This window comes from Cnephaeus nilssonii (assembly GCF_951640355.1).
Source record: "Cnephaeus nilssonii genome assembly, chromosome: 15".
NCBI classification, from domain to species: domain Eukaryota; kingdom Metazoa; phylum Chordata; class Mammalia; order Chiroptera; family Vespertilionidae; genus Cnephaeus; species Cnephaeus nilssonii.
The window spans coordinates 35,302,790-35,317,362 of NC_137086.1; the positions used below are offsets into that span (position 1 = coordinate 35,302,790).

Consider the following 14,573-nt stretch of genomic DNA (forward strand, 5'->3'; position numbering starts at 1 on the left):
ACCAGGAGGCCACAGTTCAATTCCCGGTCAGGGCACATGCCTGGGTTGTGGGCTTGATACTCAGTGTGGGGCAAGCAGGAGGCAGTCGAAAAATGATTCTCTCTCATCATTGATGTTTCTCTCTCTCCCTCTCCCTTCCTCTCTGAAAGAAATAAAAATAAATTTAAAAAACAACAAAAACACACCAAAATATCTAAAGTGACAGCCAAATCTGAAGGCCAATGAAAAATGACTACTTTGGAAATATCCACAAGTAATTCAATCATTCTAAAGAATTACATTTCTGCTTTACATCTCAGGATTTGAGAAATCCACTGCTGAGTTATGAAGATGAGGGACAGAAAACAGCAAAGACTAAATGAAAAAAAAAATAAATGCATGAAATGATCCCTATGGTAGAAATTTCTACTGAGCCCCCAGAAATACTTATTTTATGCATTGAATTCCCCTTTCCCCTCCCACCGCCCATGAAACAAAAACAATTGATGAACAGAATTCAGTTAAAGGGAATCAAAAGGGTAGACCTTGTGGAGGCCTGCCGTCAAAGCCTAGCTGTGTCAGTTGCACAGGAAGACACCCCTTTTCTTCCTATTACAAGCAATCAACATAATGGAACATTATGATTAATATCAGGTAGTGTTAACATCTTTAAAGAAAAAAAAATGATTGCATAAAAGCCAAATGTCATAGTGCATAACTTTAGCACCAAATCATTTGTAATTTATGTAAATTGAAGAATTCTTTACCTGTTGCTTTCTTTCTGTTCCTCTAATCATCTCATTTTTCACAAGACAAATTTGAGTTTTTAAAAATACTGTTGATAAATCAACTTAAACATTAGTAATGTCTGTCAGTATAAAAAGCAAAATTTACCAGGCAAGCAAACAGGCAAACACTGTTATGTTACTTAAGGTTAGCACTTTGAGGAAGTTCTGAACTGTATTTTTGCCCGAAAATTTACAAGATGTCAAAACTAATTAATATTTTAAAACTGTTAATTAACACAGTCTGATTTCAGAAACAGATGTGAACATGGCTATTTTCTGTTTTAACACAATGTGTAGCAAATGGAAACCTTGTGCATATTAAACAGAATGCCATGCACGGTATTTTGTTAAGTTAATGCAGTTTAAAGAGAAGTGTGAATCACCAAGCCTAAAACAGTCAAAACACATTTTGATCAACCCTTCTGTCCAAACTTAAGAAAAAAAGGACCTGGATTATAACATTTTCAATTGCAAATAAAAACTGAGAGCTGTCCCATTAAAAGCACTGATACCACAGAGTAGGGTTTTATGCTGCCCATACAACTTGGTGTTGGAGGTGCTTAGAGCCTGTATTATATTGATTACTTGCCCCCCCCAAATTCCTCTGATGTTATGTTTCATCTCTGAGTAACATTCAGAATTTTTTATGCTACTTAGATCTGTACACATATTCTAAAAAGAAAACAAAGCAAAACAAAAAACCCAAAACAAACAAAAATCCACCTTGCATACTAGTCCCAATTACAAAGCTTCATAATTCTTAGGACTATTTGCAAGAATTAATCCTATGTTTAAGACTCAATTTTGAATAAGTTAACAATATTAAATGATTTGAGATAACAAATGCTCATACTAAAAATGAGATACCTTCCTCAAAGTTTATGACTGGAAGAAAGAAGAAATAAATGGATTTTAAAACCACTACTTGCTTACTTTCGTGTTCATATTCTGTGAAAATTCCAAAATTGTATCGACTCTTGTCCATGCATCAGGATGCTCCTTTAAATGTGTCAGTACTTCTTGAGCCATTCTTTGCTAAAATATTATACAAGAAGAATTTTAAACTCACTTGTTCTTTTGAATCATTTACTAAAATGGTATTGAACAAGGCACAAATCCTAACAGGACAATGATTCTACCAACTTTCAGAAACACTCAAATAATAAGTCTTTATAGAAATAAAAATGTGTTTGTTATCACTCAAACTTCAATTAAAAATAGGAATATTTATTCCTTTGAAATAAAATAGCCTTTTTGGGGTACTTAAATTCAACCAATGCTAACAAAGATCTTCTCTGACATACACAAGTTCTCAGTACTTAGAATCAACTAAAAGCAACATAGAAAACTTCATCTACTTAGATGAATAATGGTAAACTCTGTTTTACAAGAGTCACCAACCTACCTCTTAACAAAATTTATCTATAAAAATGTAGTGTGTGAAGGCATATAAACGAGGTCTAATACTTTAAATCTCAAATACATACATACATATATATATATATATATATATATATATATATATATATGACATTAAGACCCTTAGACTAATTTTTTAAATAGTCTCTTAAATATATTGTAAACTTACTTTTCTGAATGTCCTCAAATTTCATACATTAAATCCTAGCTTATTTTGAAAGCTTTAAATTTTAAAGAATGCATGCCCTAGCTGGTTTGGCTCATTGGATAGAACGTCAGCCTACAGACTGAAGGGTTCCAGGTTTGATTCCAGTCAAGGGCACATGCCTGGGTTGCAGGCTCGATCCCCGGTAGAGGGAAGGGGGGTTGCAGGAGGCAGCTGATCAATGATTTTCTCTCATCATTGATGTTTCTATCTGTCTCTTCCTCTCCCTCTCTCTCTGAAATCAATAAAAATAGATTAAAAAAATTTTTTAAATGCAAACCAAGAAAAAATATTAAATCAATGTAGCCATTATCTAGAATGTGTTTTTGTCTTAAGCATAAAAGACCTAAAACTTATGAAGTCATCTTTTATAAGTTTCTCCAGTGCCATTTCCTTCCTTTGTTTCTTCTTTAAAGATAGTCACTATCATGAATTTGGTCTTTTCCTGTCCATATTTTCAGAGCACGTGTATGAATTTCATAGAAACTACAGTTGTGTAGCCCTAGCCAGTTTGTCTCAGTGGACAGAGTGTCGGCCTGCAGCCCAAAGGGTCCTAGGTTCGACCTCTGTTGCAGGCCCTTCCCGGGCCCCGACCCTGGTCGGGGCTCATGCAGGAGGCAACCAATCGATGTGCTTCTCACATCGATATTTCTCTGTCTTTCCCTCTCTTCCACTCTCCCTAAAAATCAATGGAAAAATATCCTCAGGTGAGGATTAAAAATAATAATAATTTGCTCTTTCCATTGGACAGTTTTTAGCTTCCTCACATTTACTGAAATATGATTGAAATGAACAGTTTTAAAGATCTAGCCAGGTTTACATTATTTATCTAGTTTTTTAAACCATTATAGTTTTCTATCTATACATGAAAAAGACTGTTAATTCTATTATTAATAATGTGTGTTTTCCTTAAAAAGCAATAGCTTAATCTTTTTTATCTTTAAAGGCTGTTTTGTAGCTCAACTGGATTCTCCCTAATGATCTTTTACCTATTTCTATCACATATTGTAGGCAAAAATCTAGCTTGATGGTTTTTAAGTTTGTCTGATTACCCTCCTGTTAGACTAATTTACTTGATCAAGGGTTTAAATCTATACTATAAAACAAGAAAAATAAAAAAAGGGGGATGGGGGAGAAGCATTCTTACTTCAATAATCTGACAGAGACATCTCAAAATCTTTGACTTGGCTTTTATTCCAACTTATGGAAATAACCCTTACTCCTACTTTGGCTTTGATGTTGAGAATTATTTTCCTCAGGTGACAGTTACATCACATTCACCATTTTGCCATTAGTCAACCAGCAACATATACTCTTTATTGTTTTTAAAACATTTGAGTTAAACTAAAGCTAGGTGGTGGTTCTAACACCATCACCAGAAGCCTCATGCAACTTAAAAATCTGCTGCCTGGGTTTCACCTGAGGGTCTGGGGCTAAGGCTAGAGTGTAAGCTGGAAAATGCAATTATATATATATACACCAGAGGCCCGGTGGGGTCCCTTGGCCTGGCCTGCACCATCTTACAATCTGGGACCCCTCGGGGGATGTCGGAGAGCGGGAGTTGGTCCGATCCCTGCAGGCCAGGCCGCTAGGCCAAGGGACCCACTGGTGCCTCTACTATGCATGTAAGACCTTTGGCTAATCTCTTCCCGTCCTCCTCTCTCCCCTCTGAGATTCATCAGTTAGTTCCATATTTCCATGCCTGTGGTTTCAGCTTCTGTGTTGAGCGTCTGCCCCGGGTGGTCAGTATGTGTCATAGCTACCGGCCGGTCGCTTAGGCTTTTATATATATATATATATATATATATATATATATACACACACACACACACACACACACACACACACACTAGAGGCCCAATGCACGAAGATTCATGGAAGAATGGGCCTTCCTTCCCCTGGCTGCCAGCACCACCTTCACTCAGGCCCAGAGCTGCCTTTCTACCTTCCCATGCTGCCCAGAGGCCCAGAGGGGCTGGGGTGGTGCAGAACCCCTGCGTTGTCGCCTGACGACGCAAGTGTCCCACCCCTGGCCATTCGGCACCTGCACATGCAAATTAACCCGCCATCTTTGTTGGGTTACTTTGCATACTCACTCCTGATTGGCTGGTGGGTGTCACAAAGGTATGGTCAATTTGCATCTTATTCTTTTATTAGTGTAAATACTAGAGGCCCAATGCATAAAATTCATGCAAGGGGCTTGGCCCTTGCAGCCCTGGCTTTGGAAGGTCATTGGGCTGTCCAATATAATTAGCATATTACGCTTTTATTATTATAGATTTATTATTATAGATAGATTTTATTTCATTTCATAAAGGACTGATAACTTAAGGGACTATAATTATACTAGACGCCCAGGGCACGGATTCGTGCACCAGTGGGGTCCCTCGACCTGGCCTGCGCCCTCTCACAATCCGGGACCCCTCGGGGGATGTCAGACTGCTAGTTTTGGCCTGTTCCCCGCTGGCCAGGCCAAGGGACCCCACTGGTGCACCAGGCCTCTGGTATGCATATAAGATCTTTGGTTAATCTCTTCTTGCCCTCCCTCCTCTCTGAGATTCATCAGTCTGTCCCATGTTTCCATGCCTGTGCGTCTGCCCCCTGGTGGTCAGTGTGTATCATAGCTACCATATGAACGGTCACTTAGGCTTTTCATATATATATATATTATATAAAAGGCAGACAAAAGGCAGAAAGAGTACTTGATGTGAGTTATCTAGGGCTAAAGCACATTTTAGCAGTTTTGATTCTGAGAATCTCTAAATATTCATTTCTTACTAAACATAGAGCTGCATTTTAAAATAGTTAACAAATAGCCCTAGCTGGCTTTGTTCAGTGGTTAGAGCATCAGCCCTCAGACTGAAGGCCCTGAGGTTCAATTCTGGGCAAGGGCGAGTGTGGGAGGCAACAAATCAATGTTTCTCTCTTTTGTCTCTACTCCTCCCTTCCACTGTCTGAAAATCAATGGGGAAAAAATACCTTCAGAAGAGGATTAAAAAAAAAAAAAAAGTAAAATATAAAATAGTAACAAATATTAAGAGATATAAAAAAACCTATGCCTCTTATAATCGTTTACTTTTAGTTTTCCTGTAATTTTACTCTTCAAAGTTAATTCTAGTATTTGCATCCTAGTATCTTTATTTTGCCCTAATCCCACTATCCTATATTATAAAAGGCCAGAGACCATAAGCATCATGACCAGAACAACCGCTCGACCAGTCACCATGAAGAGGCATGGACCACACCTCTTGGTCCCTTCGCCCTGCCCCCCAACCCCAGGCCTGTGAGCGGGGGCAGGGCGGAACTAGGGACTGGCAACTAGCAGGCTCCAATGGGTCAGCAATGGTGCATGGGGGGGGGGGGGGGGGGGGGCGGGGGGAATCAGGGTGGGTGGAAGGAGGACCAGGCTGGCTGTCAGGCTGTTGGGATCACCAGCTCATGCCCAGATGCTTGGGCCTCAGGCCTGTGGGAAAGTGGGCACCAGTGACTTCACCTCCATGTGCGTGCATCGGGCTGGCTACTGATGGAACACGCTGCCCACTCAGGGCCGTGGCACGTGCGCCCCACAGCTTCCATCACTGCCTCAAGCAGCAGCAGCAGCGGTGGCCCCAATGGCAGAAGGCTAAGCCTAGGGACCCTACGTGCGCCGGGCCTCTAGTCCTTATATAATATTCTTTTACTAACTTGACACTTCAAAGAGGTTAAAAAGAGGAAGAAAATCTTGCATCTCTCTGTGCTACTAACTGAATGGTGAAAGTATTCTAGTTGCTAAGCAATAGATTAAAAGAGTTAAAGGCAACACTATAGTGGAGAAAACACCCAACTCTTCCATATCTTTTCCCCCTGGCTACCTACTTGCCTAAAAATAGAAAAATGCTTATTACGGAAGGTAATCCTAATGTTTTAGTGCTAAATATCCTACTCTAGTCCCCCCCATTTAAGTAAAAGTTCTGTTGATGGATTTTAAAAGGCACCCTTGGGGTAGGGGTAAAGGAGGACCTAATATATGGTGACAGAAGATTTGACTTTGGGTGGTGGGCACAAGTTACAGATCTTGTAACACAGAAACCTACACCTGAACCCTTTATGATCGTATTAACCAATGTCACCCCAATAAATTAAAAAAAGCCACCCTTCTAATAATTTCTTTCCCTCCAAATTTATGTAGTCCTTTTTAAAAAGTTATAACTATAGTTTAGTTTAAAAGTTTAATCAGTATAATTTCTAGTTGCCATTTTTAGCACATATTTTGAGATTAGGAAAAAATATATACTGTACTTTAAAAACAATGAATTTGACATCACCTATACTAAATCTTTATACTTCCAAAAGTACTCTTTAAACAGAATTCCTATTAAGTAACAGGTACTATAACAGGTACTTTACAAATCTCATCATTAGTGGGGGGGGGGGGTGTGGAATGGTAAGATATGTACACATATAATACCTTAATAAAAAAAAATTGAGAAAAAAAACAAAACAAAAAAACAAACAAAACAAATCTCATCATTAATCCTCGGGTAGCTTGCAAGGTAGGTAATAGTTTATAGAGGAGACTCCAGAGCAATAACTAGAAAACTTACTAGAATAAAATTAAGACAACACCATGTTTTCTACTACATCCTTTTCTTCTTTTCATTCAAAGTAAGAGCTTCAAAAAGGTGGTTACAAAAAAAAACAGAACTAGAAGTTTAAAAGACATGATTTTTAGAAAAGGAGTTCTTAATCTTTAAGCTCTAAACCTCAGTTTCCTTATCCTATATATAATAATAAAAGCATAATATGCAAACCAACCAAATAGTGGAACGACCAGCCGGGACCACGCTCTGACACCCATTGGGCCCGCCCATCACCCCATGATCGCCCTGCAGAGAGAGGCCCAGGCCATCATCCAGCGGGATGCAGCAGGTGGGTGGGGCCTTCCTCTGCGAGGGAAGCCTGGGTCTGGAGGGAAGCAGGTACAGGCAGCCAGGGGAAAGAAGGCAGGCCTACTCTTGCATGAATTTCGTGCATCAGGCCTCTAGTCTATAATATAACAAATACCAGTTTACTGATCATCTTTATGCAACTGATTTGTCATGAGATCTAAACTTAAAATCCTTACATTTGAGATAGTTTTGCTTTTAAACATAGAAAATATTTACTTTTCTAAACCTGTTTATTAAAAATTCAAATTTAAAACAAATCATTAAATCTCAATGCTATGAAACATTACTGAAGGCAGTATTACAACATATTTTTCTTGATAAAAATTACTCTAATTCTCATTTATAAGCCTAGAACACTGGTCTCTTCATTTATTCATATTACTTTTAGATGTTGTAAATCAGGTTAAAAAAAGACAAAGATTAAAGAGCAGCAATAACCGATGTGAAAAAATTAAATGCTCATCTTCCTAATGGCTATAGATTTGTGTTTCAAATATATTCAAAGCTGAGCCCAACTTTACTTCATGCATTTTTAACCTTACTTTTTATACTTTCTTCCAAAAGCAGCTGCTTTCCATACATACGTTAAAATGAAATTAAGCTTAAAGCTCCATGTCGAATGTACAGCATGAGGAAACAACATGATATGTGTGATACAGATGGATTAACTTTTTCAGGAATGCTTTTGGAGAAAAGAACTCTGATCAACTGCTCTTAGGAATATAAAACTGGACTAACAAGCTTACAACCATTGCAAGAGTAATTTTTCCACTCACACAATTTTCATGGCCCTTTCCTTTAAAATTCTCTTAAGACTTTCTTATCCAACAGAAAGGAAACTTACTCATTTAAAACTTTGACATTAGCCCTGACCAGTTTGGCTCAGTGGATAGAGCATTGGCCTGCGGACTGAAGGGTCCCAGGTTCGATTCCGGTCAAGGGCATGTACCTTGGTTGCGGGCACATCCCCAGTAGGGGGTGTGCAGGAGGCAGCTGATCGATCTTTCTCTCCCATCGATGTTTCTAACTCTCTATCCCTCTCTCTCCCTTCCTCTCTGAAAAAATCAATATATAAAATAAAAATAAAACTTTGACATTAGTTCCACAGGGTGAAGTCTCAAGACTGTCCAGTTTCTTGTTAACATTACATTTTAGAAACATTCCTGCCTCATCTCTCTTTAAATGGGGTATTAAAAACAAACAAAAAACCCACACTTTACAATGATCAAAAATTGATTATATGGTAAGATAATTCCCTACATTAACAGTACCACTTTTACAAATGTTAAAATTCAAATAACAGCCCAGCCAACCTATGAACCAGAAGATTACGGTTCAATTCCCAGTCAGGACACATGCCTGGGTTGCGGGCTCAATCCCTGCAGCGGGAGGAGGAGGCAACCGATCAATGATTATTTCTCACAATAGATGTTTTTATCTCTCTTCTCCATTACTTTCTGAAAGCAATAAAAAAATATATTTTTAAAAATTCAAATAACATAAAGATTTTGGTATTAAGATTCTTAAAACAAGTTTATAGCACAGCTGGTGTCGCTCAGTGCTTGATTGTCAACCCTGCACCAAGAGGTTTGATTCCTGGTCAGAAAGCATGCCAGGATTGTGGGCTCCATCCCCAGTAGGGGGTATGCAGGAGGCAACCGATTGATGTTTCTCTCATCAATATTTCTATCTCTCCCTCCTCTCTTAAAAAAAAAAAATCAAAACAAGTTTATCTGTGAAGTAGTTTTGTAATTTAATTTAAATATTTTACAGATTAAAAGAATCATATCAACTACAAATACATGATATACATGTAAGGTACATACTATCTTTAATATCTCTACAAAACATTTAATACATTGTGCTCTATCTTTTATTTTTTTCCTTTCTTATTTTTTTAAATCCTCACCAGAGGATATTTTAAAAATCCTTTTTTAGAGAGTGCAAGGGAGGGGGTGGGAGAGAGAGAGAGAAAAACATTGATTTGTTGCCTCCCACATGCAGATTGCATGCAGATCGATCCTGCAACCAAGGTATGTGCCCTTGTTCTTGACAGCAATCAAACCAGGGACTCTTCAGCAGGATCCACTGAGCCAAATTGGCCAGAACTCTATTTTTTATTAAATGGAGTAAATGTTTAAGAACAATAGAACAAGTGTAAGAAAATATTATTTCACTCTGTGTCAAAATATAATGCAGCCCTAGCTGGTTTGGCTCAGTGGATATAGAGCGTCGGCCTCCAGACTGAAGGATGCCCGGGTTGCAGGCTTGCCCACAACTGGGGATTGTGAAGGAAGCAGTAGATCAATGATTCTCTCTCATCATTGATGTCTCTCTCCCTCTACCTTCCTCTCTGAAATCAATAAAAAATATATATATAAAACCCAACTTCTCTTTTCAGACATTTATCATTTTCTATTTAATTCTGAATTAATACAAACTATGGAATACTTTTTAAAAAGGCAATTATATAAACCTGTATTCAAAATCCAACAACTTTGTTACACTATGCTCTCAAGTTTTGAACAGCTACTTTACCTGGGCTCCTTCTCCATGGTATAAGCAATTCACCACATTGTCTAAAAGGTTGATATCCAGTTTTTGGCTGAAATCAAGCAGCTGACGAGCTGCATGGTCTGCTAACATTGTCATAATTGCTGGCATAGATTACTGAAAATAAAGAAAAAATATTTAAGATATCTATGAAGTTTTGATAATATCAGTCAAAACTTGCTACTGTTATTTTACTTCAACCATGTTCACACAAATATTTTAATGAGTATTTCAAAGATTTAACAAAAGCAAATAAAAGCTGAAATTACTTAGCTACTCCATAACCATACCCAGTTATCAGCATCTATTCAACTCTAGATGCCAGAAAAATTGTATCGCTCTCTAATAACATTTATATAAAGTTACCCTAACTTGTTTTTAAGATGAATTTATTAAGAATTTATGGTCCTAAATATTGACAGTTCAAAGTCTTGATCTCAAATTTTTAAGTACAGATCAACTTCAAGTGGACATGTTTATTTTCCCCCTGCATAAGTAGGTCTAGTTCGGTAAAGACTCACTTCCCCTCATTTCATGTTACCTTAATTTTTAAATTAAGATATACTGAAAAGGCAGGAAGATGCTAAAAATTAAATGTGGTACACAAGTTTTGCTATTGTATGTGTCAATGATTAGCAGGAACCACCAGCCTAACAAATTTGGTATTCTTAACATCTATAAAGAACTTAAGTTTCTACATACAATTAAACCATCTACATTTGCTTCTTTCAACCCTCAATGAATTTGGGACTAAGATTACAAGCATACAAATTCCCTGAATATATGGTCTAGAAAAAACACACACCTTTATGATATGTCAAACAAGATTTTTTTCCTTCAAATTTCCGGGTCTTCATTGGCAAGGTAAAAACTGTAAAGCTTGCCAACTATTTTCCAAATAAAAGCAAATTTCATCACAACAGAAAATGAGCTTCTTCACCTCAAAAAATGCACTGGCTAAAACCTACTGGTTCATATGCGATGTTATCCTTTTAAGAGGATTCCACTCCAAGATGCTGGCACACATCCACATTTTTGTTGTCCAGCAGTATAAAAATCTTTCCTTTGCTTTTACTTCAAAGCTAATGCCACTCAAGTCTGACTGGCTAGTAAATCAGTACTCCTTAACATTTTGGGGTCAAGATGCCTTACAATCAGAGGAGATGACAGTTCTTGCCAAATTAAAAGCTCACAGCTTTGTATACAATTACAGAAGATGCAGGACTCTTTGAAAGCCAGGCATGAAACCTCAGGTTAAGAACTCTTAGTTTACTGTATCTAGATCCAGCAAGGTTAGATGGTCATCTCCACTTGTTCCCCACTTTTAAAAAACTTCCAGGATCAGGAAATGGGTGGCTAATTTGATCATTTTTGGACAAACTAGCTTGATCAAATGTTTTATTTAATGATAATGTCAGTTACAACAAATTAGAAGTGGGTTAAGTTAGACATAATGTAAAAAATTGAGTTATTAAGAGATGAAGGGCCCGACCTGGTTTGGCTCAGTGGATAGAGCATTGGCCTGTGGACTGAAGGGTCCCAGGTTCAATTCTGGTCAAGGGCACATGCCTGGGTGGCAGGCTCCTCCCCCAGTGGGGGGCATGCAGGAGACAGCCGATCAAAGATTCTCTCTCATCCTTGATGTTTCTATCTCTCTCCCTCTCCTTATCTGAAATCAATAAAAAGATATATTTTAAAGAGGTCTGAGAATCTTCATTAAAAAAAAAAATTGAATGATTGTTAGTAACCTGAAGTCTGTTGACAGTAAAGCTGATGAGATTTCAAAAACTTTTATGTAAGTTATTAAACATGTTTTTTAGTACAGAGTACCTGGCATACACAACAAAAATCTTTGCTCTAAATACTAACATAAAAAAGGAAATGTGATTCAAATAAAGATGTTTCAATTTCCTCCCTTCAAGAGCCAATTTTAAAAGATCAGAACAATCTTAAAAATTGAAGCTGAAAACAATGTCCACAAAGCATCAAGATCTACATATCACGTTTTCATTTTTTTTGTTTTTGTTTTTGGTTAAACATTGAACGAACTTTCCTATTTGGCCTACCTATCATAATTGAATAACCAAAACAAAAAATAAAGTGACTCTAAAAAGTTTCATTTTCAAGAAATTGTTCTCTCAGAGTTCTCTGAGCTAAATTCTTTTGAAAAAAATCAGGTTTAGAATAGAAGCTTGTGTTAAATACTGAAGAGTTTGCCATCTTTAGAACTAGTGGCTATCTTCGATATGACCTGCCTATTCTTGAACTGTACGGAGCACAGAAATGGCGGCTTTCTGGTCAATGCCAAGCACATTTAGTCCCCCACATCAAGTAACTTCCAAAGCATTCTTTCCACTACCTGCAGTGTCCCATACACTTACGATATACAACCAGGCAGATAAACAGCCATAGCGAGAAGGGCAGAACCACAAAGGCTTCTTTTTATGTTCCCTTGGAACACTCAATCCTAAAACCCACTCACTGGATAGTGTGGTGACTCTACAAGTGACTACCAACTTCCAACTCAGGAGGCAGGCAGCTACCTACTGCCACTCCCATCCAAAACCAAGAAAAGCATAACCGCTGGTTCATGATAACTACACAGTAGGCAAAATAATAATAATAATAATAATAATAATAATAATAATAAAAATCCCAGCCGCTACAGCAGAGACGGCCCCCTTAGGTGTGGGCCAGGGCTGGCTTCATTCACTACAAACACGCCGCACTAGGCCCGCCCTCCCTCGCTCCCCGAGCCCATTCGCCGCACTTCTGCCTCGAGCACACGGAGCGCGCACTCACCCCGCCCAGACTCGCAGGAGGCACCGCCAGGCGCCCGAAGTTCACCGCCCCATTCTCTATGCAGCATGGCCTCTGCGTGATCAGGAGGTCCGGGCTGGGCAAACCTTTAACGCTTCCTCCACTACACCGCTTCTCCCACCCACACCAAACTCAAGAGACATCGGAATGAAGGAGAATTAGGACATCATCCACTAGGAAATATCAGCAGTAAACACCCATCACAGCGAGCTCAACCCGCCGAAAACAAACTATGGCACGAAACCCCATTTGCAGATCCTTGGGGAAAAAAAATCAACTCCTCTTCCCTACTTCTAATCTCACTCTGCAAAAAAAACACACACAAAGATTGTGAGTTTCCTCGCAGGAGGTGCAGGGACTCGGCAGCCCCTCCCTCCCCCGATCTCCAAGCTCTCCACCGAGCGGCCACGTGATGCAGGCGGACGTTTCAATGCTGCTGCACTAAATATTTCTGGAAACTTCCACTCCTAATAATTTACAGAGATGCTCCCGAAGTCACCCCAACTCCTGCCCAGCCCTTTGGGCTGGGGAAGCCCTTCCACCCCCGCGCTGGGGCCCCTGCTTCACTACCACGCTCCTCCGCTTTCCTCCACCGCCACCCGCACACGCGAATGACCCAGCAAGCGCTTCCCCTCCCGCGGCCACCTCCCCGCCTCCATCTCCCAGTGGCAGGAGCGGCTCCATTCAATCGCAGGCTGCGCTGGGCCCGCCGCCGCCGCCTCCTCGGCTCGCTTCCCGCGGCCGCCGCCGCGCCCCACGCCGGCCTCCTCCCGCCCGCCCGGCCGCGCCGCCGCCCGGCCCCCGGCCCCGAAGACACAGCCGACTTACCCAGAGATTGAACCAACTGCTGCTTCCTTCCTGGTCGGGGGATTAGGGAGAGGGAAGGTGGGGAGAGGGGAAAGGGGAGGAAATCAAGGTGGGTTTCAGTCTTCCCACCTTAAAAAAAAGGAAATTTAAAAAAAAAAGGAGAAAGGGCAAAAAAAAAAAAAAGGCTCAACAGTATTTACTATGCAGGGACACTTCACCCCGACACACACCCACACACCCACACACCCCCCAAAAAAGGAGGGGAATTAATCTGAGAAATAAATGCTCCCGCCTGGCTGGGGAGTAAGGGGAGGGGGAGGGGAACGGGGTCAAGTCCCAAAGATTCAGCCCCGGGGGGACCCTCCAGCCACAGGCGGCGGCGGGAGCGGCAGGAGTAGGGGTGCAGAGTCCACACGGCCGGGGAACGCTCTGCCGCCAGTTGCAGTCCGACTTCCCCTCCCAAAACACGGCTCCCTCTCTCACGCGGCTCCGGCGCTGGCCCCCCCACCCCGGCTCGCCTAAACTTTCCCCCCTTCTCCTGCTTCTCAGCGACTGGTGGTTCCCCCTCCCCCTCCGGGTGGTTGCACGGACTGCAGCAGCAAAGACTGGAAGAGGCAGCGCCGCCGGGGCTGTAGCTACTGTTGCTCTTGCTGATGCTGTAGCTCCCGCTGGTCCTGCCGCGGCCGCTGCAGCCGCTTCTCCCCCTCCTCCTAGTGCCTCAAACTCGGAACCGGTTGAAACCGGTTCAGACTGGGAGATTCCATCTCGGTTGAGTTTTCAGCCCATGGCGCCGCGGAGCGTTTGGAACCTGGGCCTCCGCCCCCAGCCCGCCCGTCTATTGGCCTGTTCCAGCCACAGCCGCGCCATCAGTCCACCTCTTATTGGTCAGATCGCCCGTCAATCCCACCTCAAGTCTCCACACGAGCCCGCCGCTTCTGCCCCCGCCTCCTTCCAGCAGCGATTTGCCCGCAGAGTGGGGGAAGGGAGTTGGGGCGGGCCGAAAAAGAGCGAGAAGGGGGGGGTGGAGGAGGAGGAGGCGGGACAAGAGTTGAGCCCAGCAGAGGAGAGAGCGAA

At 41.1% G+C, this 14,573-nt stretch overlaps 1 protein-coding gene across 3 annotated transcripts in view; it reads right to left on the reverse strand.

Annotated features, from left to right (window-relative positions):
- The window catches only part of XPO1 (exportin 1), a 51,497-nt gene extending 37,185 nt beyond the window's left edge, over positions 1-14,312 (reverse strand). Inside the window, exons 1-3 of one of the 3 annotated variants that reach the window (XM_079792411.1) lie at positions 13,521-14,312; positions 9,858-9,989; positions 1,701-1,802 (exon numbers count right to left, since the gene is read on the reverse strand). In XM_079792411.1, coding sequence (XP_079648537.1) covers positions 1,701-1,802; positions 9,858-9,983 — 228 coding nt within the window. In that variant the 5' untranslated portion in view covers positions 9,984-9,989; positions 13,521-14,312. Of the gene's footprint in view, positions 1-746; positions 1,677-1,700; positions 1,803-9,857; positions 9,990-13,520 lie in introns of those variants that run through there. The other 2 variants (XM_079792412.1, XM_079792413.1) reach the window with 2 other exon arrangements.
- Positions 14,313-14,573: the final 261 nt, after the last annotated feature.